The sequence below is a fragment of the Leucopleurus acutus genome (genome assembly GCF_964270905.1).
Source record: "Leucopleurus acutus genome assembly, chromosome: 9".
Taxonomy (NCBI): domain Eukaryota; kingdom Metazoa; phylum Chordata; class Mammalia; order Artiodactyla; family Delphinidae; genus Leucopleurus; species Leucopleurus acutus.
The window spans coordinates 91,099,852-91,127,696 of record NC_139144.1 but is presented as its reverse complement, the minus strand read 5'-3'; the positions used below and the strand labels follow the sequence as shown (position 1 = coordinate 91,127,696).

Below are 27,845 nucleotides of genomic sequence, written 5' to 3'. Positions count from 1 at the left end.
TATTAAGTATATTGGTCCTCTGTTTTTCATTTATATTATGAAGAGAAATGTCAAAGCATACTGATGAAGGACTCTGCAGTCAAAATGTCTAGTTAGGGTTGAATCCGATTGCTACCTATTGTCTGTGTGACCTTGAACAAATTGCTTAACCTTTTGTACTTCAATTTCCTTATGTGTAGAATGTAAAATGTGTTTGTGTGTGTAAACACAGAATGGTGTGTAGCACATAGAAATACTTCATCAAAATTTGTTGATAATATTAGTATTATATTTATCGTTTTCAGCTTGTCATTGTCTTACTTGTATTTATATGAGTTTCCTTTTGGCCTTAGTGATGGTTCTTTTTTATAATCTTGAAAAGAAATCTGGTCTTATCCTTCCTGCTTTCCTCTGAATATCAATAAGCTGAAGTAGCTCCGGTTAATTATTTCTAATTCCAGTTGCCCCCTAGGATTATAAGGTTTAAACACACCTAAGAAATTTCAAGTCAGGCTGTGGTCATACTTTATTAATGCATACTTTATTCATAGATCCAAATTAATGAGTGGTTTCATGTAAACAAACAATCAAATAAGGCCTGAAAACGTACTCCTTCACATATCCAATGTTTTCTTAAGGCTTTGGGCCTTTCTCCCTTTGTCAAACATGGTGTAGCTGCCAGTATTTTTAAAAGCCTATGTTTGTTTCTTAGGATAATGAATTTAATAAGCCTTGTTTCCTTATAAAAGAGCATATGTATTAAATAGCTAAGAATGACAAAATTGTATTGACTTATGTTGGATTTGAAAGTTGGTTCTTGGATTGAGTATCTGTTTTCTCTGAGTAGTTTGCACATTTTTAGTGCTTTTCATGATGGGGAGCAAATACTGCAATATTTCTTGAGTTTCAGCTATTTTTTTTATCACTGTAGATTCTTTTTTCATCATCTGTCCAGTTTACTCCAGGCTTCTTGATTTGGAAAGATGGACGTTCTTTCATATTGCTTTTTAAGTTGTACTGCAGATCTGGGGAGCAACCATAAAAATACGTATAGATATATAAACTGAATTGATTAAGCAATTACATATTGAGCATTATCTGCCAAACATTCTATCTAAAAATTCATATCCATCTGAAGCTTATACTTTAATTATGAGGCAGAAAATAAGCAAACAAATAAGCTATGTCAGATAATAAAAAATTTACGGGAGAAAATAAAGCTGGGAAGGGGAATAGAGAATTCTTTGGGGAGGGGCTGACTTCTGTTCTTAAAAAGGTGTTCAGAGAAGGCCTCCCTGTGAAGCTTCCACGTCAAAGGAGTTAAGGAATGAGACAAGCAGTCAAGCAGTCAAGCAGAGGGAAGAGCGTTCTAGGCAAGGGGAATAGTAAGTGCAAAGGCCCTGAGCTAGGAGCATGTTAGTGTGTTCAAGGAACACCAAGATGGGACAAGTGACTAAAGCAGAATGAACAAAGGGAAAGATATAAGGTAATATGAGCTCAGATAGGTAACTTGGACTTAGTTCACATAAGGCCTCACAGGCCATTATAAGGATTTTGATTTTTACTGAGTGTGAAACAGGGAGCCACTGGAAGGCTTTGAGGAGTGTCACATCTGAGATTTGCTCTAAGAGGATCATGCTGGTTGATGAGTTGAGAACAGATTGAACAGGGGTAAGGGTAAACAGGCAGGGAGATCTCTTAGAAGGCTACTGAAATAATTTAGGAGAGAGGATGGTAGCTTGGACCAGGGTGGTGGCAGTTGCCGGAACAGTGAGAAGTGAGGGGGGGAGGGAAGTATCCTGAATATATTTTGGGATTTTCTAATGACTTAGATGTGGGGTGAGAAAAGAAGAGTGAAATCAGCGGTGGCTCCAAAGCTTCTGTTTGAGGAAACAGAAGGATGGAGATACAGTGAAAACTATGGTAAGAGCATGTTAGAAATTCCTTCTTTATTAGATGATATGAAGGAATTATTTTGTTAATTGCGATAATAAGAGTATAATAACATTAAAATGTGTAGAAAACTGTTTTAAAAAATAAAGTTCATTTTAAAAGTGTTTATTCCACCCCATACCCATTAGGATGGCCATTGTCAAAAAACAGAAAATAATAAGTGTAGGCAAGGATGTGGGGAGATTAAAACCCTTGTGCAGTGTTGGTTGGAATGTAAAATGGTGTAGTCAATGTGGAGAACAGTATGGTGGTTCCTTAAAAAATTGAAAATAGAATTACCATATGATCCAGCAATTCCACTTCTGGGTATACTCCCCGAAGAACTGATAGCAGCGTCTTGAAGAGTTATTTGTACATCCATGTTCATAGTAGCATTATTCACAATAGCCAAAAGGTGGAAGCAACCCAAGTGCCCATCGATGGATGAATGGATAAGCAAAATGTGGTGTATGTACAATGGAATGTCATTCAGTCTTAAAAAGGAAGGAAATTCTGACACCTGCTACAACATAGATGAACCTTGAGGACATTATGCTAAGTGAAATAAGCTAGTCACAAAAAGACAAATACTGTATTTGTCTTCCAAATATTTGATTCCACTTATATGGGATCCCGAGAATAGTCAGTCAAAGTAGGATAGTTGCCAGGGGCTGGGAGGAGGGAGGAATGGGCAGTTGTTGTTTAATGGGTATGGCGTTTCAGTTTTGCAAGACAAAAAGAGTTCTGGAGATTGCACAACAGTGTGAATGTACTTAACACTGCTGAACTTGACACTTAAAAATAGTTAAGATGGTAAATTTTATGTCATGTGTATTTTAACACAATTAAAAATAGTTCAATATACAGAGGTAGAGAGAGGGGGAAAAAAGAACCCTAAGTAAAGCCTGAAGGAAAATAGGTAGACATTTTAAAGGATGTAGCAGTGTTACTTATCATAATGATGCCTAAATTGATATGTAGACAGCATAAGAAAAAGTAGAATACACTTAGAATAAAAGCAAGAAATACATTATGCTTTATCTAGTTAGAGATATACACTGAACTATTTATGGGCAAAACAATATGATTTGCTGACTTTGCTTTAACTACTTTAGCAAAAAAAAAAAAAGCAGTGGGAATATAGATGAAACAAGAATAGCAGGATGCTGATAACTATTAAGGGTGGGTGACGGGCACCAGTGGTTCATTATTTTATTCTACTTTTGTTTATGCTTGAAATATCCACAATAATGCTTTTAAAAAAGGAATTATCCATTACTAAAAAGAAAGGAAACAGATGACTAAAGCACTCACTGAATTAAGCTAGTCTTGAAAGACAATGATTGAGGGTATGTATGATTACAATATCTGGCAGTGCTGGCAAATAAACTGAATTTACCTACAGTCTCTTGAGAAGCCATTCCTAGGCCATTCAGCAAATACTCACTGAATCATTATTATGTATCCGGCATTATGTTTGGTTTGGTAAATAGGTATGAAAAATATAGTCCTTGCCTTTAATATGCCAACAGTTGGGACTAGAGAGAGAGAAGTAAAGCATCAATTAGAATATTTATCTATAGAGATAAGGCAAGGTACTTACTAAAGGACTGCTGAAGAGGGACTTCTAGCCATACTTAGAGCTGGAAAAGGAAATATTCCTAATTCCTGATTAATCTGAGTCTTGATGCATAGCTATGTCAGCTAAGTAAAAAAAAAAAAAAGGGTAGTAATCTAGATAGTGGGACTAACATGGCACATTCAGGAAATCACAAGTATGGTTTAGAATGACTAGAAATCAGGTAGCTGTGAATAAGTGGTTCAAAACTAGAGATCTTGTAATAATAGTACTTTTGGGAGATTTCCTGAGACAGGAATAATTTGTGACTGGTAGATGCTTAATGTTTTAAAAATGGAATTGTTAGGAGGCCATTGAAAACTATACATGGAAGTGATATAATTAGATGTGCATTTTTGAAAGATCACGCCGGCAACCAGGAGGATGACAGGTTGAAGAAAAGTGAGAGTTGAGGCAGAGAGACAAGTTAGGAGGCTAATGCAGTAATTCAAGGGAGGCAGAAAGGGAGTCTGAACTAAAGGAGCAGCAGTATGATGAAGAAATGCAGAGTCAAGAGAATCTTTGAGGGCAGATTGATAGAGCTTCTCATTGTTGGATACCAAAGAGATGGAGAAGATTAGGATATGTCTTGGGCTATTATTTAGATAACAGGAGGACAGCAGTATTATTGATTGAGAAATGGAATGCAGCAGGAGAAAGAGATCTGCAGTGGGCAAGTTGTATTAGAAGTATCTGTGAGGAAAAACAAGGATAATTCCAGTAGGCACAGTATGGAATTCAGAAGAGATGCCTATATTGATGATTAAAAAAATATGATCATGATCAGCAGTTGTTTGTTGAAGCTACAGGTATAGATGAGAGTGCTCAGAAATAAAGTATGTGGTGAGAAGAGGAGAGACCAAAGGATGGAATACTGGGGAATAGCCCACTTAAAATTCAGGCAGAGGAAGTGAAGCCCATGTAGGACACCAAACATGAATGGGCAGAGAAACAGGACTAAAAGAGAAGTTCCACAGATACGTCCGTTGGAATTGCTAAGTGAATGAAGGGAGAGAGTTTTAAGGCTCTGGAATTAACCAACAGTAGAGAAGTCAAGTATGATAGGAGCTGATGACTTTGGAAATAATATCATTGTTATGGTGAGAAGCTAGATTGTAGTAGGTGGAGAATTATACAGGTGAGGAGGTGAAGGAAAATTTATAGCCCTAAATGTATATATTATAAAGAAAGGGACAACAGCAAAAAATAACAAAAGATAACTCTCTGAAATGATTTACTTCAGTAAAAAAGAAGATTGTAGAATTTTTATTCATATGTCATCAAGATTCATCAGGACATGTTTAGAGATAATATAATAAAAAAGCCATGAGAATCTCAGCTCAGGGAAGATGGGAAAGATGAGAAACAAATTTTAAATTAAGCAGTGTGGTGGCAGCAGTGGGAAAAACTGAAAAACAAATCTCCCTGTTGCAGCAAAATTCTGTAAATACTACCTGTCTCCAATTTCTCTGCTCCTATTTTAAAATACACTTTAATTAGACTTGCACCTCTATCATTCTACTGAAATTTCTCTGATCAAGATCCCAAATAAAACCTCCATGTTGTAAAATCCAATAGTAAATCCACTTGACTTAATCAGAAGCATTAGACTTGGCTGCTTATTCCCTTCTGTTTGATACACTTTCTCACTTAGCTTCCAGGACAACACATTCTCTTGCTTTTCCTCCTACCCCAGAGGGGGCTTCTTAGTCTTCTTTTGTTGGGTTCTTACTCTTTTCCTGATCCATCCGTGTTAGAGTTCCCAAGGACTTGCTCCTTAACCCTCTTCTATATCTACACTCACTTAAATCTCATCCAGCTCCATGCCTTAGAATACTATCTATAGGCTGAAAATTCCCAAATGCATCTTCAGCCCAGATCTCTTCCCTGAATGCTGGACTCATATATCCAACTGCCTATTCAGTACCTCCACTTCAGTGTCTAAAAGGCATTTAAAAAGCAACACGTCTAACCTGAATTGCTGCTCCTCCACTTGATCTTTGCCATCTGGCGGATGAAACTTCAATCCAGCTAGTTGGTCTGGCCCAACACCCTGGAGTTTCAACAGTTGTAAATACCTGTGAAACCATTACCATAAACAAGATCTAGAGAGGATCATCCCTAAAAGATTCCTGATGCTCCTTTACAGTCCATTCTTTCCTTCCTCCCTACTCTGTCCCTTCCTACTCTAGGAAACCTTTATCTACTTTTTGTCTCTATAGATTAGCTTGCATTTCATATAAATGTGATTTCATATAGTATTTACTTTTCTGTGTCTGGCTTCTTTTTCTCAGCACAGTGATTTTGAGATTCATCCATGTTGTGTGTATCAGCTCATTACTTTTTTATTCTATGATATGGAAAGGGCATCAATAACAAGGAAGTGATGGGAATAAGGAAATTAAATTGATTTTTCAAGGCTATATTAAGCAAACAGTTTTCTTCTATATTCAACTTATATAGAAATTAAATAAGACAAATACTTTACAGAGTCAGGAATAAAATGGCTGTCCTCTGTTTATAAAAAGTTCCCATAATCCAAATTTCATAGGATTTATCAATATTAATGATGATACAGTGAAAGCCACCTTTGTATATAGTATTAAACTCCTAAACAACAACAAAAAAGAAAAACCTTCTGTTGGTATCCTTGTCTTCTCAGTCCAGATGGGAGTTTGTTTGCTCATAGGACACTTCAAGGATGTCACTTTGACACAGTTTCCATACAAATCATTGATTCTGGGCTGAATTGTTTCCTGGACCAGCCTCTCATCAGTTTCTAAAAAATATCTTTGTTGGTCTTTGCTAAGCCTCTGAATCATAGTTTGGGAGCTGAAAGAAATTAGGTACTCTGATTTCAATGTCAACAATGAACTATCTAATCAAGAGTAATGTAATGCCATGTTATATCTGTATTTTACATCTCACAGTATGCAAAGTATTGTTACAGATATTATCTTACTTGGGGCTCTCACCAGTCCTGTGATACAGGCAGGATGGCCAGTGTTATCCCCATCTTACATCAGAGAGGGAACGTAAGGGAATGTTAGGGAATCAGAGAGGTTAAGCTATTTGTTCAAGATAACATAGCTAATAAGGAGGGGCAGGTCTAGAATACATATCTTCTAACTCCACTACTTTATCTATTACCTTCTCTTATGTTGATATATTATTTCATTTCTTTCCATAGATAAGTAATATATTTTAAAAAGTTAAGTCTTAGTTTAAATTAATCAATTCTAGATCCAAGTACAGGTATGGCCAAAGATGGTTTCTTAACCTAATTTTCTAGGTTTTGGGGGCAAGAGAGCCTACATATTTCAACAGAACCATTATTGAGCTGAAACCAAGTTCTTAGAAAAGAGGCCAAGGAAGGGAGAACAGGCATACCATGTTTCCTCTGTTGTGCAAATTCATTCTATTCTAAAATACTTACAAATCCACTGTTCAGGTGGTTGTTCATATCATTATTCCTAGAGATAGGGAAACTTGCCAGGGGGGCTAGTGGTATAATAATTACCGGTTTAGACAAAACTACAAAGTTTATCTATGTTATCCCTGACTTCCCTTTCTATTCCTTTTCCAATTTTTAGGTACTAGTATAATCCCTACGTGACCAATGCTTCAATTGCTATTATAGATAGTAAAACATTTGATAGTATTCATTCTAAGCAACTATCTTATGCCAGAAGTATTTCTATTTAAAAAGAGAAACTCAAATACAGCAATGGTAATTGCTTAGAAGAAATAACTGTCTAACTGCAGATGTTAAGGCATCCATTAGGGATACTTTAGGGATGCTGAAATCTCAGAACCATTCAAAATGCATCATATGTGCACTCCTGTGTATAAAACTGACCTAGCCACAGACACTATGTAGACTCTAAGGAGACAATTAGCAATTGTTATTAAAACGTCACTTTTAGCTGTTACTTTAATGCAAAATAAAAATCTTATAAGACAGAGGAAAGGGAGTAAGGTAACCTGGTAGAAGAAATGAAGTGTAGTTCTCCTACCTCTTTTTAGAAACCAAGATATCTTTTTAGAAGCCAAGAAGGGGCTTGTCCAGGTATTTTTGCTAAAAAAGAGAATATACCATAAAATTTCTGAACTTAGGTTTTAAGGTTAACAAAACAATTTTTTTACTTTCTTCACAATTACCTCATTCATATATTTAATGGCTAGCTTGAGTTTATCTTCAATTAATCTGACATTATCTCATTCAGACATATGAAATATATCAGTGAATACTTCCTCTGGAAGCTTTTAAATCAAACTGTTTCAAGAGAAGAGCAAACAGTAGAAATACCTGTCCAATAATTATCAAGCGTTTCAGAACTGAATTCTGCATGTCAGGCTCTATGAAGGCCATCTACATGTGTAGTAGGGTGACTAACTTTTAGAGTGCCAACTCAAGACACAGCTACAACAGACCAAAAAATTAGTACAATATGTAATAAATACTTATACACACATGATTATTTTAACATAAAATATAAATTAGGCATTTATTTTAAATTATATATTATTCTGTATTTGCTTTTTTGTTACATAAATGCCATTATTTAAGAAAACAGTAGGACTAGTTAACAGTGGCAATTAGTAGTTATTAATAGTGGAACCAATTAAACAAATAGTATGTGTGAGAATAATATAACATTATAAATAGTTTTTTCCTCTGATACAGATTTTAACTCTTTATAGGATATTTACATTTTATAGGCCATATTATGTCTTTTTAAGATACATAAATATAAGACCTTTAAAAAGTTGAATGTAAATACAATGGGGCTAAGTAAACAGACATTACTTATAATTAATAAAAACTGACATTTCTTTATGTCCCATGATAAAGTAGGATATTTTTGCTCTTTGTGTGTCCTCTTCCAGTAATACTTCTCTGAACTGCCTGCAGCCTTCAGGATATCCTTCTTTTCTTTTATGTAGTGGTAAAACTGAATACATTCAAAGTCAAGGCCTCTGAGGTCTGCTCTTATGAAGCCCCACATTATGCTGACCCCTGGTGGCAGGCCAATGCAATGACAGCAAGTTAGATATCCTGTCAACAAGGGAATTTGATCATGGAATATGACCGTACTTATTAATAGCAGGTTTCTAGACTTGTAAGGAATTAGTTTCCAGCTTTACAAAAATGTCCATCCACTTTATATCTACAGGCTTAATTTAGTAGGCTGGCTTTAGGGCATTTGGCCCTTTGCATCCTTAAATTCATCATGTAGTGTTTGCCATGTCTAAAATGTCCACTGTTTTTAGATACTCTGAAGCACACTGGATATCACTGTACGTAAACTTTTCTTTCTCAGAGAATAGGTTTTTAAAGCACAGAGGTAATTCGAACTTAAACTGAAGGTGGATTTCAAATAAATTACAGTTTTTAGTGCTGTTTAACTTGGCTGCCCTTTCTGGTGACATATTTTTGACTTCTGAGTCAGTCTTACTTCCTCCTAAATGTCATTTTTTTTCACTGTATGAGTTTCTGTCATAACCTACATATAATGTCAAACCACTGAGGTGCAGTTCATCCTTTTCTGTGCTCCATATGACCTCTTCAAAGATCATCAAACAGAATTAGAGAAACAGCATATAAATTGTTTTACTGTAGCCCTTTCCTCTATTCCCATCTCAAACTATTTGCAAATTAGAGAAAGCCATTCTTCTTGTCCCACATGTTGAAAATGCGATTTAATGGCAGACTAACATTTTAATGTCTTTTCTATGGCTGGCAACAATGATAGCCACCTTATTGGCACAGGTCTAAGGAAACTGGCCTCTTTCATTTCTGTAAAGTCGAAAATCTCATTAAGTGCTTCTGCATTTTTTGAGAAAACTAAAACGTGACCAAAAAATTTCATTATGAAAGCCTCATTATCACAGGATAGCAAATCACACTCCCGCACACATACACACACACAATGGAATATTATTCAGCCATGAGAAAGAAGGAAATCCTGCCATTTGGGACAACAGGACCTTGAGAGCATTAGGCTAGGTGAAATAAGTCAGTCAGAGAAAGATAAATTCAAAGATTTTTGTCTTTGTCTTTGGTTTTCTGAAGTTTGAATATGATGTGCTAGGTATGTGTGTGTGTGTGTGTGTGTGTGTGTGTGTGTGTGTGTGTATACATTATAGGAATTCCTATAATAGCCTTGTTTTTGTCTATCCTGTTGTCTTTGGGGTTCCCTATGCACCACTTATCAGATAGAATACATGTCTGGCTTGCAGCTCTTTTACCTGTAAATCATTGTTCTTATACTGGAGTCATGTTGGTGTGGTGGTAAGGTATGGGGAAAGGGAACATCCTATAATCTTATTAAATCTTAGTCTTTTAGTGGGTCTGTGTCCCTGGGCTGTGACCTTAATAGGCATTTCTTAGCTCTTCTTCCCCCTACCTTTCAATGAGACAAGGCGGCTAGAAGGGGCTGGCTGTGGCTGGAGGGGGGGAAGAGTAAGCATTGCAAACTATCCAGAACGTTCTCCCTAACAAAGGTCTACTCTCCAAATCCAGCCCTTTACATGTTGGAGCTTAACGCTAGCAGTCCCCTTACTATGCTTACATTATATGTCTATCTTTTCTTCTAAGAGTAGTTTCAGGTCTTACATTTAGGTCTGTCACCCATTTTGAATTAATGAATTGGTGTAAGGAATGAGTCCAACTTCATTCTTTTGCATGTGAATATCTAGTTGTCTCAGTACCATTTGTTGTAAATGCTCTTATTTTCTTCATTGAATTGTCTTGGTACCTTTGTTGAAACTTAATTGACAAAAAATATAAGGGTTCATTTCTGTATTCTCAATTCTATTTCATTGATCTCTGTATCTGCTATTATGCCAGTACCACACTGTTACGATTACTGCAGCTTGGTGGTAAGTTTTGAAATTGCAAAGTATGACTCTTTGAACTTGGTTCTTTTTCAAAATTGCCTTGGTCATTCTCGTCCTTTACATTTCCTATGCATTTTAGGTTTAGCTTGTAATTTCTGTTTCGGCAGAGATTTTGATAGGATTGCATTGAATCTGCGTATCAATTTGGTGAGTATTGCCATCTCAACAAGTCTTCTGATTCCTGAGTGTGGGGGAATCTTTCCATTCATTTAAATCTTCTTTAATATATTTCAACAGTGTTTTGTGCTTTTCAGCATGCAAGTATTACACTATTTTTGTTAAATTTATTTCTAAGTATTTTATTCTTTTTGATGCTTTGTAAATGGAATTTTCTTAATTTCATTTTCAGAATGTTCATTGCTAGTATATAGAAATACAATTGATTTTTACAACAGATTTATTGAGATCTAATTCACATACTATACAATTCACCCATTACAACTGAGTTTTGCATGTTGATTTTCTATCTTGCAACCTTGCTGAACTGATAATTAGCTCTGGTAGGTTGTGTGTGTGTATGTATGTATGTTCCTTAGGATTTTCTACATACAAGATCATGTGTTCTGCAAATAGAGGTAATTTTACTTCTTTCCAGTCTGGATGCATTGTATTCATTCTTCTTTCCAAACTGCCCTGCCTAAACCTCCATTGTCTTGGTCCTGATCTTAGGGGGAAAGCATTGTCTTGTACCATCAACTATGATATTAGCTGTGGGATTTTTTTTAAATTTATTTATTTATTTACTTTTGGCTGTGTTGGGTCTTCATTTCTGTGCAAGGGCTTTCTCTAGTTGCGGCGAGCGGGGGCCACTCTTCATCGCGGTGCGCGGGCCTCTCACTGTCGTGGCCTCTCTTGTTGCGGAGCACAGACTCCAGACGCGCAGGTTCAGTAATTGTGGCTCACGGGCCCAGTCGCTCCGCGGCATGTTGGATCTTCCCAGACCAGGGCTCGAACCCGTGTCCCCTGCATTGGCAGGCAGATTCTCAACCACTGTGCCACCAGGGAAGCCCTAGCTGTGGGATTTTTATAGATAGCCTTTATCAGGTTGAGGAACATCCATCTACTCCTACTTTGTTGCGTATTTTTTTTTAAATCATGAAAGGATGTTGGATTTTGCCAGACATTATTCCTGCATGTACTGAGATGATCATGTGCATTTTGTTCTTTTTTCAATTAATGTGTATTACGTTGTTTAATTTTATTTCTTTTTAAATTAATTTTTATTGGAGTATAGTTGATTTACAATGTTGTGTTAGTTTCTGCTGTACAGCAAAAGTGAATCAGTTATGCATATATCCACTCTTTTTATAGATTCTATTCTCATATAGGTCATTACAGAGTACTGAATAGAGTTCCCTGTGGTATACAATAGGTCCTTGTTGGTTATCTATTTTATATATAGTAGTGTGTGTATGTCAATCCCAATCTCCCGATTTACCCCTCCTCCACCTTTCCCCCTTTGTAACCATAAGATTGTTTTCTACATCTGTGACCCTATTTCTGTTTTGTAAATAGGTTCATTTGTACCATTTTTTAAGATTCCATGTATAAGTGATATCATGATATTTGTCTTTCTCTGTCTGACTTATTCACTCAGTATGACAATCTCTAGGTCCATCTTTGTTGCTGCAAATGGCATGATTTCATTCTTTTTAATGGCTCAGTAATATTCCATTGCATATATGTACCACATCTTCTTTTTCCATTCCTCTGCTGATGGACATTTAGGTTGCTTCCATGTCCTGGCTATTGTAAGTAGTGCTGCAATGAACATTGTGGTGCATGTATCCTTTCAAATTATGGTTTTCTCTGGATATATGCCCAGGAGTAGAATTGCTGGATCATATGGTAGCTTTTTTTAGTTTTTTAAGGAACCTCCCTACTGTTCTCCATAGTGGCTGTACCAATTTACATTCCCACCAACAGTGTATAGGAGGGTTCCCTTTTCTCAACACCCTCTCCAGCATTTATTGTTTATAGATTTTTTTGATGATGGCCATTCTAACCGGTGTGAGGTGATACCTCATTGTAAGTTTTGATTTGTATCTCTCTAATAATTAGTGATGTTGAGTATCTTTTCATTTGCCTTTTGGCCATCTGTATGTCTTCTTTGGAGAAATGTCTGTTTAGATCTTATGCCCAGTTTTGGATTGGGTTGTTTGTTTTTTTAATATTGAGCTGCATGAGCTGTTTGTATATTTTGGAGATGAATCCCTGTTGGTCGCTTTGTTTGCAGATATTTTCTCCCATTCTGTGGGTTTTCTTTTCGTTTTGTTTATGGTTTCCTTTGCTGTGCAAAAGCTTTTAAGCTTAATTAGGTTCCACTTGTTTATTTTTGTTTTTACTTACATTACTCTTGGAGGTGGATAATTTTTATATGTTAAACCAACCTTGCATTTCTGGGATAAATCCTACTTGGTCACTGTGTATAATCCTTTTTATATGTTGCTGGATTCAGTTTGCTAGTATTTTGCCCTACTCTTTTGTCTTAATTTTTAATAGATTCAAAACCTGGTAAAGAAAAAATAGTATTTATTTATTTGGGCCCTGGAACCGTAACAGTTACCTTTTCTGAGAAACTTTCTCTGATAACTCCCTTATCCCCAAACAACTCCTGTATAATATCACAGCACAGTAAATAGCATTTATCCCGTTATGTTTCTACTGTCTACTTGTCACTCTCTCTGCTTCTTGAGAACAGACTATATATTTTTTTCCATTGTAGCCCAGTATCTAGCACAGTCATCGGCTAGTATGTTGAGACCTCTGCAAAGCAGATAAACATCAGATTTTTAAAAGAACATGAACAAAGATGGAAAGGAGATTATGTAACAAAGGAGGATTATAAGAGAGTGACTGAGCCACAGGAGAATAGTATCAGGAAGGTTAAAACACCAGATGAACTCAGATATGAAGAAGTATTGAGAAAAAGAAGTAAATTTTACTTAGCTATATTCAGAATGAAAATATATCAAATAATGTTTAGATTTGTTCTGCTGGGATTATTTTAAAATACTGATCAATGACAAAGAGCAGAATCCCTCAGCTCCTCTGTTGCACCTGTCTTTTCTATTGAATAGAGTTTTCTTCTGTTTAGACAGGGGAGAATAAATATTGGTGAGAGACGTCAGGAGTCAAAAGGCTCTGAATGCCTTATCTTCAGTCCCAGACATAGTTCATCTCAAGTAAGGCAAGAATTTTCATATAAATAAGATCACAAAACCATTGACATTAATCTTTTAAGAATTCAAGGAAGTGACTCTCCTCTTGCTGCTAAATGCCTAACTTATCACTTAAGACTCCATCATAATCATGATCATAATTTAAGGATCAGTTCCTTCAGGAAAACATTCCCTGAGATTTCCAGGCTGGATTACATGCCCTTCTCTGAGCAACCAGAGCAATTTGTGCATATCATTATCACTCAGTCTATCTCACTCTTATTGTAATGAACTGTGTATGAGTCTTATTACACTTTGATACCTACTCCTTAAATGATGAAGTAGCTTATCTAGTTGAAGAGGGAGAATTATGTTTCAGGCAGAGAAGACAGAATGAGCAAAAGGCAAGGAGGTGAGAAGACTGATGTATTTTGAGGCCACAAGAGGATCATCATTGCTGCAGTGTAAAGGAAAAGGCAGAGAATGGCAAGAGGTAAAACTGGAGAGGCAGTCGGGGCCAGTTCACTGGAAGTCTTGTACGTCATGTTAGGGAATTGGTTTCTCTGATGCAGCAAGTGGTTGTCAAAAAAATTTTTTTGTTGTTTTTAAAGTAACAGACCATTATTGGAAGAAAAATTGTACATGAAAGCTACTCAGGATGAATAAGGGTTGGATGGGCTAGGTCCCAAATGCTTGGCCTCCCACCGACTCTCACTATAGTTCCCAATGTGGTGAGTCGAAAAGAGCAGATCATCAACATCAGAATTATCTATGGTACCTTATTAAAAATGCAGATTTGGGGGTTGACAGCAAAGGCCAACCCAGAATTCAAAGCTGGGATTATCATAAACTCCCCAGATAATTCTAAAATTTTAAAACCAGACATTCTATAAGACTGCTGGCCCATAATCTTCACAGTGCCAGTGCTGTGAATGACAAAGAAGGGCTGAGCAGATGTTCCAAATTAAAAGAGAATAAAGGGATATGGCAATTAAATGCAATCCATGAGCCTCAATCAGGGAGAAGTTGTGCCCTATAGGACATCATTGGTACATTTGGCAAAATTTCACTACAGTATGATACAAAGTAGTATTGTATCAAAGTTGAATTTACTTATTTTAATGTAAGAGAATGTTCTTGTTCTTGGAAAATATATGCTGAAGCCCTTTAGGAATAAAGGAGCATTATGTCTACAAAAAATGGATTGGGCGGAAAATATAGCTAGGTAGGTAGATAGATATAGCTCTTTGTACTATGCTTGAAATTATTTAAAAATTAAAAGTTGAAAAAAAATTGAAAAGAGAAAGCCTAGAACAAATTGAAGTCTCAGGACTGTGCCAACTTCAACCACTGTTAGAAAACTGGGAATTACTTTAGAAAACTGGGAATTACTGAAAGGCTTCAGGTAGTAGCATTAATCAGATTTCTGTTTTTGATAGATTGCTTTTATGGTAGTATGAGAGGTGGAATTAGGATGACAATATTGGTGGCAAGGAGACCACTTAGAAATCTAAAGTGCTTCTGATAAATAAGCACTGAGAAGAATGATGGTAGTTAAGGTGGAGACAAAAGGGATTATGTGGTAAAATCAGTTGGATTCAGTGGCTATCTAGATATGAATGGTGGAAGTGAAAGAAGAAAAAAGATAACTATTAGGTTTCTAGCTTGGGTAGTTATATAGATAGTACTGCTACCAAAGTTACAGTGAATACAGAAGGAACAGCATTCAATGTGGGATTAGATGAATTTGAATTTGGCTATAAGGGACATTTAAGTGAAGACATAAACAGATAAAGAAGCTGAAGCTTTGACAAGAGGTCAGATATAGGATATGTATTTATATATTGTATATATGTATAAGGTATATACACGTGTATATAGTACAACAATATGACATAATCAAGATCAAGTTCATGAAAGGCTGAATCTAAGAAGACTTAGTTTAACAAGAATAAATTTAAGGCTCAGTACACTGGACCAAGATATCAAACCAAAATTGAAGAAGTAGAGAATGGAGGAGACGTAAGTTAGCAGTGGCACTATGAAAATAAAACTTTATAGGTTTGAGTATTTGTAAATCCAATATGTCAATATTTTAGGATAATTTTCAAAAAAACATATGTAATCTTAGACTGCATTAATGGAAATCTGGTATATAGAAAGAAGCAAATGAGAATGATAATTTATTGTATACAGTCAGGCTTCCATATCAATGGGTTCTGCATCTGTGGATTCAACCAACTGTGGATCAAAAATAGTAGGAAAAAAATTCCAAGAAGTTCCAAAAAGCAAATCTTGAATTTTCTGTGCCCTGGCAACTATTTACATAGCATTTACATTGTACAGGTATTGTAAGTAATCTAGAGATACTGAAGGATATGCATAGGTTATATGCAAATACTGCGCCATTTTATATAAGGGACTTGAGCATCCTCAGATTTTGCTATCCGTGGGGTTCCTGGAACCAGTCCCCCACAGATACCAAGGAATGGCTGTCCTAGTTAGATGACATCTGCAATACTGTGTTCAGTTTCATTCAAGCTTGAATAGTGATAGAAAACAGTAAAATATAATAGTAAAGGGAATCACATTATGGATGGCTGAAAGAAATGGAAGGAAAGTGTCAGGGAAATGATAGCTTTAAAAAAATATTTATGGTCTGTCATGTGGAAGAGGCATTATATTTGTTCTTATTATTTCAAGGAGAATTAGGGAAAATGAGAAATGTTTACCTTTAAGGTCTTTTCATTCTTTTTTGCTTTGTATTATTAAAGAGGTGAATTAAATTTACAGGGACATATGTTTCTAACTCAACATAAAAAGAACATTGCTCTCTAACAATGGAATGAAGTGACTACAATTTGGTAAACTACTTGTCACCAAGTGTAGTCAATCAAAAGTTGGATGCGCCTGGGTCCTGTCATCAGTAGGAGGTGAGAGTAGGGTGCTCTCAGGGTTTCTCTCTGCTTTAAGATTCAATGAGATGGGAATGAAAAGATTAGACAATGAGATGAATAATATTTTTTTGAAAATAATATTTTTCAAAATATTTTTTTTTCGACTCAGTAAAATTACAAGACATCAAGTTGACATATAAGGAAGTTCTACTGTCTTTTATATTTCTAGAGTTAGAGAGAAAAATAAAAATTTGAGATTCAGAATTTCTGGGAAGGTGAATTGTTCTTTGGCTGTCCGATTTGAAGATAATCTTCTAGTTTCTTATGTGTAAATCTTAACCAGATACATATTAAATAGCTTACATTCAGATGATAGGTGACCACACATTACTGTCTATATTCCCATCTTATTCACAAACCTTGATTAGGGAACTGTCTTCTGAAATAATCAAATGTACAGTCATCTGATATATCTGGCCTTGTATCTAGAAAAGATGGTAAAAGTTCATTAGTATAAGCATGAAAATAGTTCATTGACTCTTTTACATTTCATATTTTTATCTTTTTCTAAATGAAAAATGCTAGCAGATAATATGTAAATAGTAGTTTAGCTCAATGAAATTAATACAAACAGTTCTCAAATCTTATATGATTTTTGTTGCATTTTTGCTATTTATAGTAAGGTCTAAAAAATGTTCATACTCTTTGGGTCAGCAGTTCCTTTCTAGGAATCTATTATAAATAAATAATTAAGAATATACACAAATAGGGAGTTAAACATCTTCATTGTTGTTTACAACAGAAAAAAATGTTTAACAATGGGGGTGGCTAAATAAAGGTTCACTAATACAATGGAATACTTTGCCACCATTTACTAACATGTAAAGAAGTTAATAATATCCTGTACTTTTAAATGAAAACATAGGTTGCCAAAAACCCTGAAGATTAATAACCTGTGATTAATTAACATTAATTAATTTCTATACACAATTTCTATACACATATATAGAAAAAAGTCTAAAATAAGGATTCTAAAATGTGTTCTTTAATTTCTGACATTAAATTTAACAGAAGAATATATAAAAGTTACATATAAAAAGTGACTGATTTGCTTGGCTGATCACTATGAGAAAGAATAATTTAAAGTTCAATGAAGTAACCATCTTAATTATAATAAAATTCTCTCGTTTCCTAGGTGTGGTTCTTACTTCCATTTCTATTTTTAATTAGCCTGCTGTATCATAAACTAAGTGGATTTATGTACTTGTATATATACTTTTAATTAAGTTACCTGAAATTCTCTTTGAAAATAAGTGTGGTATAAATGTATAAAAATTAATATATACACACATAAAATTAAAGAAGTATTTTAGACAAAATTAAAATATTGTTTAAATTTTATGAATATTTTTCAAAGGACCTCAAGTAAAGATAATGAGATAAAAATTAAGAAAAAAATATACCAGAAATGTTAGAGATTCAGAGATTTATGTTAGACTTAGACTTAGCAGATTCCTACAGAAGCAAATGAATAATCCAAAATTTAATTTCTCTCCTGGCTCATCACAAAAGGACCAAGATGTTTTTTAAAACATAAAATCCCTATATTCTGTTTTGGGAAAAATCTTTCAAATCGGCGATATCTCTCAAGTACAGGGACCACTCAATCCAACCCTCCAGTCTAACTGACCACTCCCTTCTCTGTGCTCCCTTACCCTGTGCAGACTACAGGCATTGCACCTGTAACACCGTGCTTAACTTGTTTGTCTCCTCCTATTAAAAGATGAGTTCCTGGGACTAAGAAATGGTAAAGTATAGTCTTAATATCCCTAGCACAAAGCACGGTGATAACCTCAAAGCTGTAGCACAAAAAAGTGTTTGTTGAGGAAATGAATTAATTGTTTATGAGAGGGTAAAAGCAGAACATTACCTGTCACATCAGAATTTGATTCTTGTGTCTTTGAACTAAATTTCCTTTTTCACAAACCTAATGGAACACAGAACCAGAAGGAAGGCAGTACTATATTATAAACATGAAAATGAGGTATATTTTATATGATTTATCGTAATTTTCAACATTTCTCATTTTATCCTCATAGATTTAGAATGGACAAAAACAATCTTTTAAATCACAGCCTTTTACTGTCTTTTGCAACACTACTTTTCTTCTACAACAATGATAGAAGTATTAATATTGTATTTTGGCATTAAAGGGAGTTTAAAAATTTTTTACTTCATATAGAACTTATTTATGATGAGAAAGGGACAAAAATATATGCTTATAATCTCACTTAATGAGAAGAATAAAGATGTAGCAAGGTAAGTGTGAAATGAGTGAAACTATATAAAACTGTATGAAAAGGTATAAGCAATTACAAAACTATGTTTATATAGAAAAGTTGAAAAAGTATTTTCTTGTAGCTTATAAAAAAGTTCAGAGTAAGAAAGATCATACACATGACATTGCTGTCTACCTTGAGAGGAGATACTTGCCAATATGATCCAGTTGGATTAAAAGAGACACAAAACACCGCAGAATTATGACTGCTAATTTTGAGTAGTCTACAAATCATTATGTGATTGTGAAAACATTTTAAATGATTCCCAGCTTTTGTTTCTGCATCTGTGCTATGTGGATATTAGAAAGAATTTCCCAAAAGGGCCTGAGAAAAGAACTGAAAATATTTTGCCAAGATGTAATGCATACCAACTCATGATAAAAAGTAGACTATGAAATAGTTAAAAGCTAAAATCCTCTTTTTAGATGAAATTGAATGGCAGCAAAAAAAAAAAATTGACATAATCAGGATAAAAATGGGAGGAAACTGTAAAAATCAAAACTTGATTGTTAAAGGGAGAGAGCAAAGGAAATATTCTAGAAAAAATTACACAAAGTTAAAAGTAGCAATATTATATAATCATTATAAAGAATTTGGAGAGACAAGGGGTGAAATTAGGCTGAAAAAAATTCACTTGTAATAAGACTTGATTCAATGAACTTTTTTTTTTTTGCGGTACGCGGGCCTCCCACTGCCGTGGCCCCCCTCCCGTTGCGGAGCACAGGCTCAGCGGCCATGGCTCACGGGCCCAGCCGCTCCGCAGCATGCGGGATCCTCCCGGACCGGGGCACGAACCCGTGTCCCCTTCATCAGCAGGCAGACCCTCAACCACTGCGCCACCAGGGAAGCCCATTCAACGAACTCTTGATGTCATTTTTTAGCCCTCTTCCTTTGATTGAAATAATGCTATGAACCATAATAAACTATTATATTTATCTCATAGAAAATCACCAGGCCAGTGTCCTTATGAATGTGATCTATAAATTCTAATCACAGTAATCTATAATTATTTGTTTTTGCTTAAAGTCTGCAAAATGAATTATTGAAAGTGTCCTGGTAGGAAATAAAGTTAACTAAAATACTCTAATATTTTTTTAGGGATATACTGATAACAAGCAATCATTTAAAGTAAGAAATAATTCAAGAGCATGAACTTAAGTTGACCTCAGGCATTAACCTCAGTTAAGATGATACTGTTCACTCTTTCTGCCAAAGATTATTAGTAAATAATAAAGGAGGAAAAGAGAAAAAATTTCAGAAGTTCTTGGGAAATTAGATTCCGTTAATTCAATCCACATTTAGCAGATGACAGTGTATTTGGTGCTCAGTATCTGCTGAATGAACTTGTGACTGCTAACTTTAAATTTCCCACTGGACCACTGTTATTAAACTCCAGAAACATCTGAGTAGAAATCTTCTAAGTCTGGTACTCAGGTCTTCAACTTCTGGGCTCTCTGCAGGTAACAGATGCTTGAAAGATTGATTGATTGGCTCCAAGGATGATTTTTTGGATTGCATCAACTAGGGATGTTGTCCTTCGTCTGTGTTTGTCAGGCTTATTTCCCAACTAGACAATTCTGTTGAACTCTGGGTACTAATCTTTCCCTGCTACCCCTTCCATACCTTCTGGAGCTATTTATTGTTATTTACGTATTTGTTTCTTTAGTGACTGGCTGGTGTATTTTAGCGAAGTCCATTACCCCCTGAAGTGTTAAACCTCTAATTTGCTCCCTGAGGGGTGCAGACTTGGTTGTGCCCCAGTCTCTCTGGGAAGGCAATGGTTTTGGCAGGGTTGTCTTTGACACCTTCCCTGATCACACACCCCGCTGTTAAATTCCACTAATTTCTGGCTGATAGATCTATTGTTTTCAACAGTGCCCTGGGGCATAAATTGCCCTACAGACTAATCCAATCAAATTTGGGCTCCAAAGGAACAGTTTCCCAGGTCAGGGTTTCAGATTTGTTCTGATGCCACCTCAGACTCCTCCCAGCTGTTCCCCTCCCTGCAGTTCTCTCTGGTGAACTAGCCAGCCTACAAGTTTAGCCTGTTTCTCCAATGGATCTATCAATCTTCTCCGAATTGCCTTTTACTCTACTTCTACTGTTTCTGAGAATGCTGTTAAGCTTGAATTTCTCCAGGATCTGTTGCAAATTAAGTCATTTATTTTGGGAAGACATTAGGAGCTATCTGTTTTACCCGGTTCCCCTGACCAAGGAAAAATATTTGGTCTGTTGTGTCATTTAGCATCTCTGCTGCCTTACTGATTTTCTGTCTAGAAGATCTGTCCATTGATGTCAGTGGGGTGTTAAAGTCTCCTACTGTTATTGTATTCCTGTCAATCTCTTCCTTTATGTCTGCTGCTATTTGTTTTATGTATTTAGGTGCTCCTATATTGGGTACATTTATGTTATCAAGTGTAATATCCTCTTCTTGTATTGCTCCTTTTATCATTATATAATGTCCTTCTCTGTCTTTATGTTTTAAAGACTACTTTGTTTTAGTCTACTTTGTCAGATACGAGTATTGCTACCCCTGCTTTCTTATTGTTTTCATTTGCATGAAATATCCTTTTCCATCCCCTCACTTTCAACCTGTGTGTCTTTTGCCCTGAAGTGAGTCTTGTAGGCAGCATATTGTACTTGTGGGCCACATATTGTAGGTTCTTGATTTTTTATCCAATCTGCCACTCTATGTCTTTTGATGAGAACTTAGTCCATTGACATTTAAAGTAATTATTGATAGGTATGTACTTATTACCATTTTAAACCTTTTTTTCCAGTTTTTGTACTTCTTCGTTCATTTCTTTTTTGTTTTCCCTTTTGTGGTTTGATGGATTTCTTTTGTATTATGCTTGAGTTCCTTTCTTTTGGGTTTCTGTGACTCTACTGTACCTTTTTGATGTTTGGTTACCCTGGTTTTCAAGTATGTTAACCATAACTATATCTACTTGCTTTAGACTGATAGTCATACAAGTTCAAACACATTCTAAAAGATCTTCATTATTATACTCCCATTCCCTACATTTTGTGATTTTGATGTCCTGTTTTACATCCTTATCCTTTTACTGTTAATTGTAGTTTTAATCATTTTTACAATTTTTTGGATTGTTTTTTAATCTATGTACTGACTTAAGTGATCTTCAATCCTTTTATGTATTTGCCTTTCCTATTGTGATTTTCCCTTTCCTATAGATACTTGCTTCTTTTCTATCTAGAGAAGACCTTTCAATATTTCTTTTAGGTTAGGCTTAGTATTGCTGTATTCTTTTAGTTTTTGCTTGTCTGAGAAATTCTTTCTCTCTCCTCCTGGTCTAAATTATAATCTTGCTGGGTAGAGTATCCCAGGGGGCAGGGTTTTCTCTTTCAGGACTTTGAATATATCATGCCACTGCCTTCTGACCTGCACAGTTTCTGCGGAGAAATACGCTGATAGTCTTATGGGGGTTGCCTTGTAACTGACTGCTTTTCTCTATCTGCCTTTAGAATCCTCTCTTTATCTTTTGCCATTTTAATTCCGATATGTCTTGGTGTGGGTCTGTTTGTGTTCATCTTCTTTGGGACCCTCTGTGCTTCCTGTACCTGGATATCTGTTTCCTTCTTTAGATTACATTTTCGATCCCCTTCTCTCTTTCTTCTCCTTCTGGAACCAATATCATATGTCGGTTGGCATGCTTTATATTATCCCATAGATCTCATATATTGCTTTCACTTTTCTGTTTTCATTTGTCTTTCTGTCTGCTGTTCTGACTGATTTCCATTATTCTGTCTTCCAGATCAGTTGTTCATTCTTCTGTGGCACTTAGTTTGCTATTCATTGCTTGTAGATTGGTTTTTATCTTGGCAATTGACTTGTCTAATTTTGATTGGTTCCTTTTTATAGTTTCTAGATCCTTGTTACAGTGATCTGCCTTTCTGTTGATAATCTTTCTTAATTCCTTTAGCATTTTTATTAACTCCTGTTTGAACTCAGGGTGTAATAGACCACTGAGGTCTGTTTCATGATTTGTTTATTCAGGGGATATCTCTTATTTTTTTAATTGGGAACAGTTCCTCTCCTTCTTTTTCATTTTACTTAACTTTCTCTGTCTCTGAGTTTAGGAGAAACAGCTACTGTTGTCTTGAAGGGGTGCTTTTATGTGAGAGTGTCCCTGTATAGGCTGTGTGAGTTCAATATTTTTGGTGTGAGGGCTAGTTTTGGTATGGATGCTAGCCACATCTTTCCTCAGAGTATGCTGGCCATTATCCCCTTGATAGGGGATGGGATTGGTGTTGTGTTGTCCAGAGCCTGCACTGGATTTTGGGTGGGGGCCTCCTCTTTGCTCTGTGGCTGTCAGAGCCTTGCTGGGGGTGGGGTCTGCTCCCTGGTTGTTGGAGTAGAAGCCCTGAAAGTTGGGCTCAGTAAGACTCTGTTGCCCTTAAGTATGTGCTCTGTTCCAAAAGGTGAGTGCTGAAGCAAGTGAGGCCCATGTAGTCATAGCAGACCTATGTGCCACCATTGAAGGCATCCACAGTTCTTCCCAGAAGCAGCCCAAGGTCTTGTCCGTTTCTCCGTTGTGTTTATCCCAGACCTAGTGCTAGGCTGGTGCTGGGAGCTGGGGTGTTGTGGCTGCAGGAATTGAGGTCATTGTGCTGCTGCCTGGGGCTGCTCTCCCAGGACCTGTTGACCCACAATCCAGCTCCAAGCTGGGGTGTGAGGTGGGAAGAACCAGAGCACTCTCACAGGGAAAGGAACCACTGTGTATTCCTCCCCAGGGGCTGTCTGCCAGAGACATGCGATTCTGTGATGCCACGTGGTGTGTATGCCAACGAAGTCCGCTGCCACTGTACCTGTGCCCCACCGTGCATGTGCTGATGATGGGCTCCAATGGCAGACTTGTGCTCTGCAGTGCAGGTACTGACAATGGGCTCTGAGGTTTGGCCTGGGCCACACCCCAGATGCTCTGGGCTGTCTCTGTGCAGCTAGATTGAGTTCACTCCCAGGGCACACAAACCCGAGATTCAGTGCCTAGCCACTGCACATACTAGCTACCCCACCTGGCATGTGCTTCAGGCTGGGAAGTGTGATGAAGTGGCAGCCATCAGCTCTAGTCTCTTTCTGCCCTGACTGATAGCAAGCCAGCACATGTACACGGCTTGAGATCAGAGTCCAGGCCCCTCCAGTCCCTCTGTATGTCCTGGTGGAGTTCCTAGCAGTCATGGGGTTCCCAGGGTGAGGGCCTGCCTGTGTGGACCCTCCCTCCTTCACAGATACCTCCCAGGGGCGTCTTGTGTCTTGATACCTTTTTTTTCCCATCGTACCCAATGACATGGGGATGTTTCTTGCAGCTTTGGTTGTATAAGAGATCTTTTGCCAGTTTCCAGTTGGTTTGCTGTGAGAACTGTGCCACATGTAGATGTGTTTTTGAGGGGAAGTGAGCTCCACATCCTCCTACTCTGCCATCTTAATGCACTTCTGCAAAATTTCTGATGTGTCTCTGGAGCTGAGAGTGGGGACAGTGGCACTCTTCTCTCAGTGGTACCCCACTTTAGGAGCTAAGATGTAGGTGGAAGGAGGGAAGGAGGGCAGGAGCCTCAGGTCTTCTCTATTTGCCTCTTCCAGTGTGGAACCAACACCTTACAATCCAAGACGGGTGATTAGGACCAAAATATTTTCAGTGATGTAGCACACAAAGTGTGGAGCCTTCTTTTCAAGAGTGGGGTCTGCGTAGAAAGAAGGGAGCCCCCACCTCCTGACTGCACTTACCTGGAACTTCACTTCAACAGCAGGCAGCTGGAGACAGGATAAGAAATGTGCAAGCCCTGCCCTTCCTGGGAAGATAGCCCTCTGGCTGGCATCTGTGGGGAACGCGGACCCTGTGTCCTTGGCTGCACTCTCCTGGAGTAGAGTATCATTGAGCTGGAAGCTGGGGGGCAGGGTGTGGAGAGTCTTGATTCAAATACCCCAGGCTCTCACTGGTTTCCTTTTGGTTGTTTTTTTGTTTGTACCCAATTTTAGTAGATTTTCCCGAACAGATGATTTTTCATTTGCTGTATGCCCTTAGGACCATTTCCAGAAACTTTAAATTTTTGTTTTTTTAAAAAAGTAATTTTCTCTGATTTTTGCTGGTGAGTGGGTTTGCAGAGATCCTCATGCTATCATGATGGAAGGCAATCTCTCAGTACGATCTATTTTATACTCTTGTTTTCCCATTAATTTTTCTTAGTTTTAATTTATTTCTTCTTGCTCTCCTGGAAACATCTTTGTAAGATGCCTCAAATACTTTTCCAAGTAAGGTAAGTATAAGTGAAATTTAAATATAGCACCGTAATAAGACCCACCTCTCATCTGTCAAGATTCTTTTGTATTTTTATAAACAGTAAATAATATGAGCAAAATTTTAATCATTAATTTTACCTGGGGAAAAATCATGACGTCTTCCTGGGTATAAGAGGAAATAATTTGCCATTCTTGTTTTTTTTTCAACGACTGTTAACAACCATATCAATGAATATTTACCTCTTGCTCTTCTCTGATGGCTTGCTGTGGTAGAGTTTCTTTCCTTCTTTGTTTTCAGATGTTTTTTCTTGTTTTTTATCTAGGTAAGAGAATCATATTTAAAATCATTATTTAATCAATATATCAAAGATAGTATGTATGCAGACATAAAACTATCTTAAGACTTCCACTTCTAGGAAGATGAAGTACTCGCCCTCTTCTTTCCACTAAGTACAACTAATACCCTGGGTATTACATACCAAATAAACACAAGAGGCTCTAAAAGGTGAAAAGAAGAAGGCAGATGATGAGGGACTTCAGCAGCAGAAGAGGAGCATGATGGTGAGTAGTTTCATGTGTTTTCTTTTTGCCTCATGCATCCCAGCCTTAGAGCTGGAGAAGTCAGCAAATGCCAAGGAGTAAAGAAATAATGCCTGAAAACTTCCCAAATTTGATGAAAGACAGGAAGGTAAATATCAAAGAAGCTCAGTGAACTCCAAGTAAGATGAAATTTAAAAACCCACAGTAAGTCACATAAACTTTCAAAGTCAAAGAGAGACTTTTGACAGCATTAAGAGAGAAGCAAATTATTACATGCAAGGGATCCTCAATAAGATCGTTATCAGATTTCTCATCAGAAACTTTGGAAGCCAGAACACAGTGCAAAATAGGGAAAAAAACCCAAAAAACAGCAGAACTGTCCTTCAAAAGTTTTAGGTAGAAATTAAAGACATTTCCAGATGAACAAAAGCTGAGGGAGTTTGTGACCATTTGACATGCCTTGAAAGAAATGCCCAAGGGATTTCTGCAGGGTGAAATGATAGTAAATTGAAGCTGTAGAGAAAAATAAAGGTCTCAGTGAAGTTAAATACACGGGAAATTATAAAAGCTAGTAAGTACTATTGTAACAATAGTTTCAAACTGAATTTTTTGTTGTCTACATGATTTAAAAGAAAAACATTTAAAGAAAAAATAGCATTTATTAGTATAAAATTAGTATTAGACTACTGTCACTTTGGTCTGTAACTGTAAACCTTATTTATTACACAATTTAAGAGACTAATACACTTAAAGAATTATTAGTTTATGTTTTTGGGCACACAACATATAACTACGTAATTTGGTGACATATACAACTGAAAGCCTGGGAGTGCAGCTGTAAAGGAACAGAGTTTTTGTATGTTTTGAAGTTAAGTTGTATCAAATTAGAGTGTTATAACTTCAGGATATTAAATGTAATCCCCCTGGTGACAACAAAGAAACGCCTATAGAATATACACAAAAGGAAGTAAGAAAGGAATTTAAACATTTCACCACAAAAAATCAACTAAACACTAAAAGAAGACAGGAATGCAGGAAATGACGGACAAAAATACTCTAAGGCATATAGAAAACAGCACAGAGACAGGAATCTCTTTTTATCAGTAATTATTTTCATTGTAAATGGATTAAACTCTCCAATCAGAAGACAGACACTGTCAGAATGGATAAAAACACATGATCCAACTATATTCAGTCTATAAAAGACTCACTGAGATCCAAAGACACAAACTGGTTGAAAGTGAAAGGAAGGAAAGAGATATTCTATGCAAATAGTAACCAAAAGAGGGCAGGAGTGGCTCTATTAGACAAAATAGACTTTAAATTTAAAAATGTTACTAGAAACTACTTTAAAAAGGATATGTTAAAAGATTCAATACAGCAAGAAGACATAACAATTAATTATAAACATTTACATACCTAATGACAATCAAAATGTATGAAGCAAAAACTGACCGAATTGAAGGGAGAAATAGACAGTTCTACAATATAATAGGAGACTTCAATATGCCACTTACAATAGGGAGACCAGTCAGACAGATGATATATAAGGAAAAAGGACTTAACACAATGAGCCATCGAAACTTAACAGACATATACAGAACACCACCCAACAAAAATAGAACATTCTTCTCAAGTGCATATATAGGACATTTTCCAGGACAGAACATATGTTAGACCACCAATTAAGTTTTAATAGATTTTAAAAGATAGATATCATACAAAGTATCTTTTCTTACCACAATGGGATAAAGTTAGAAATAACAAAAGGAAAAATAAAATGTTCAAAAAATTGTGGAAATTATACACACACTTTTAAACAGTCAATGAATCAAAGAAAGAAGTCACAAGAGAAACTAGGAAATACTTAGAGAGTTGAATGAAAATGAAAACACAACAGAGCAAAATTTATGGGACACAGTGAAAGTAGTGCTAAGGGGGAAATTTATAACTATAAACATTCAAAAACTAAAGATCTCAAGTCAGTAACCTAACTTTAAACTTAAGGAACTAGAAAAAGAAGAAAAAATTAAATCCACAGACAGAAGAGGAAGGAAGTAATAAGGATTAGAGCAGAGATAAATGAAATAGAAAAACTAGAGAAAATCAATGAAACCAAAAGTTGATTCTTTGAAAAGATCAACAAAATTGACAAACCTTTAGCTAAATGGACTAAGAAAAAAAGTTAAATTACTAAAATCAGAAATGAAAGTAGAGATA

General features: G+C 36.3%; 1 protein-coding gene across 1 annotated transcript in view; it reads right to left on the bottom strand.

Annotated features, from left to right (window-relative positions):
• Positions 1-519: 519 nt before the first annotated feature.
• Positions 520-27,845, bottom strand: part of AGBL3 (AGBL carboxypeptidase 3) — a gene marked incomplete at its 5' end in the record, with an annotated part of 88,224 nt that continues 60,898 nt past the window's right edge. Inside the window, 10 exon segments of the mRNA XM_082846026.1 lie at positions 520-899; positions 901-1,004; positions 6,165-6,380; positions 7,560-7,607; positions 16,906-16,907; positions 16,909-16,975; positions 18,421-18,438; positions 18,441-18,477; positions 25,326-25,341; positions 25,343-25,404. Of these exon segments, the coding sequence (XP_082702152.1) occupies positions 747-899; positions 901-1,004; positions 6,165-6,380; positions 7,560-7,607; positions 16,906-16,907; positions 16,909-16,975; positions 18,421-18,438; positions 18,441-18,477; positions 25,326-25,341; positions 25,343-25,404 (723 nt within the window). The 3' untranslated portion in view covers positions 520-746.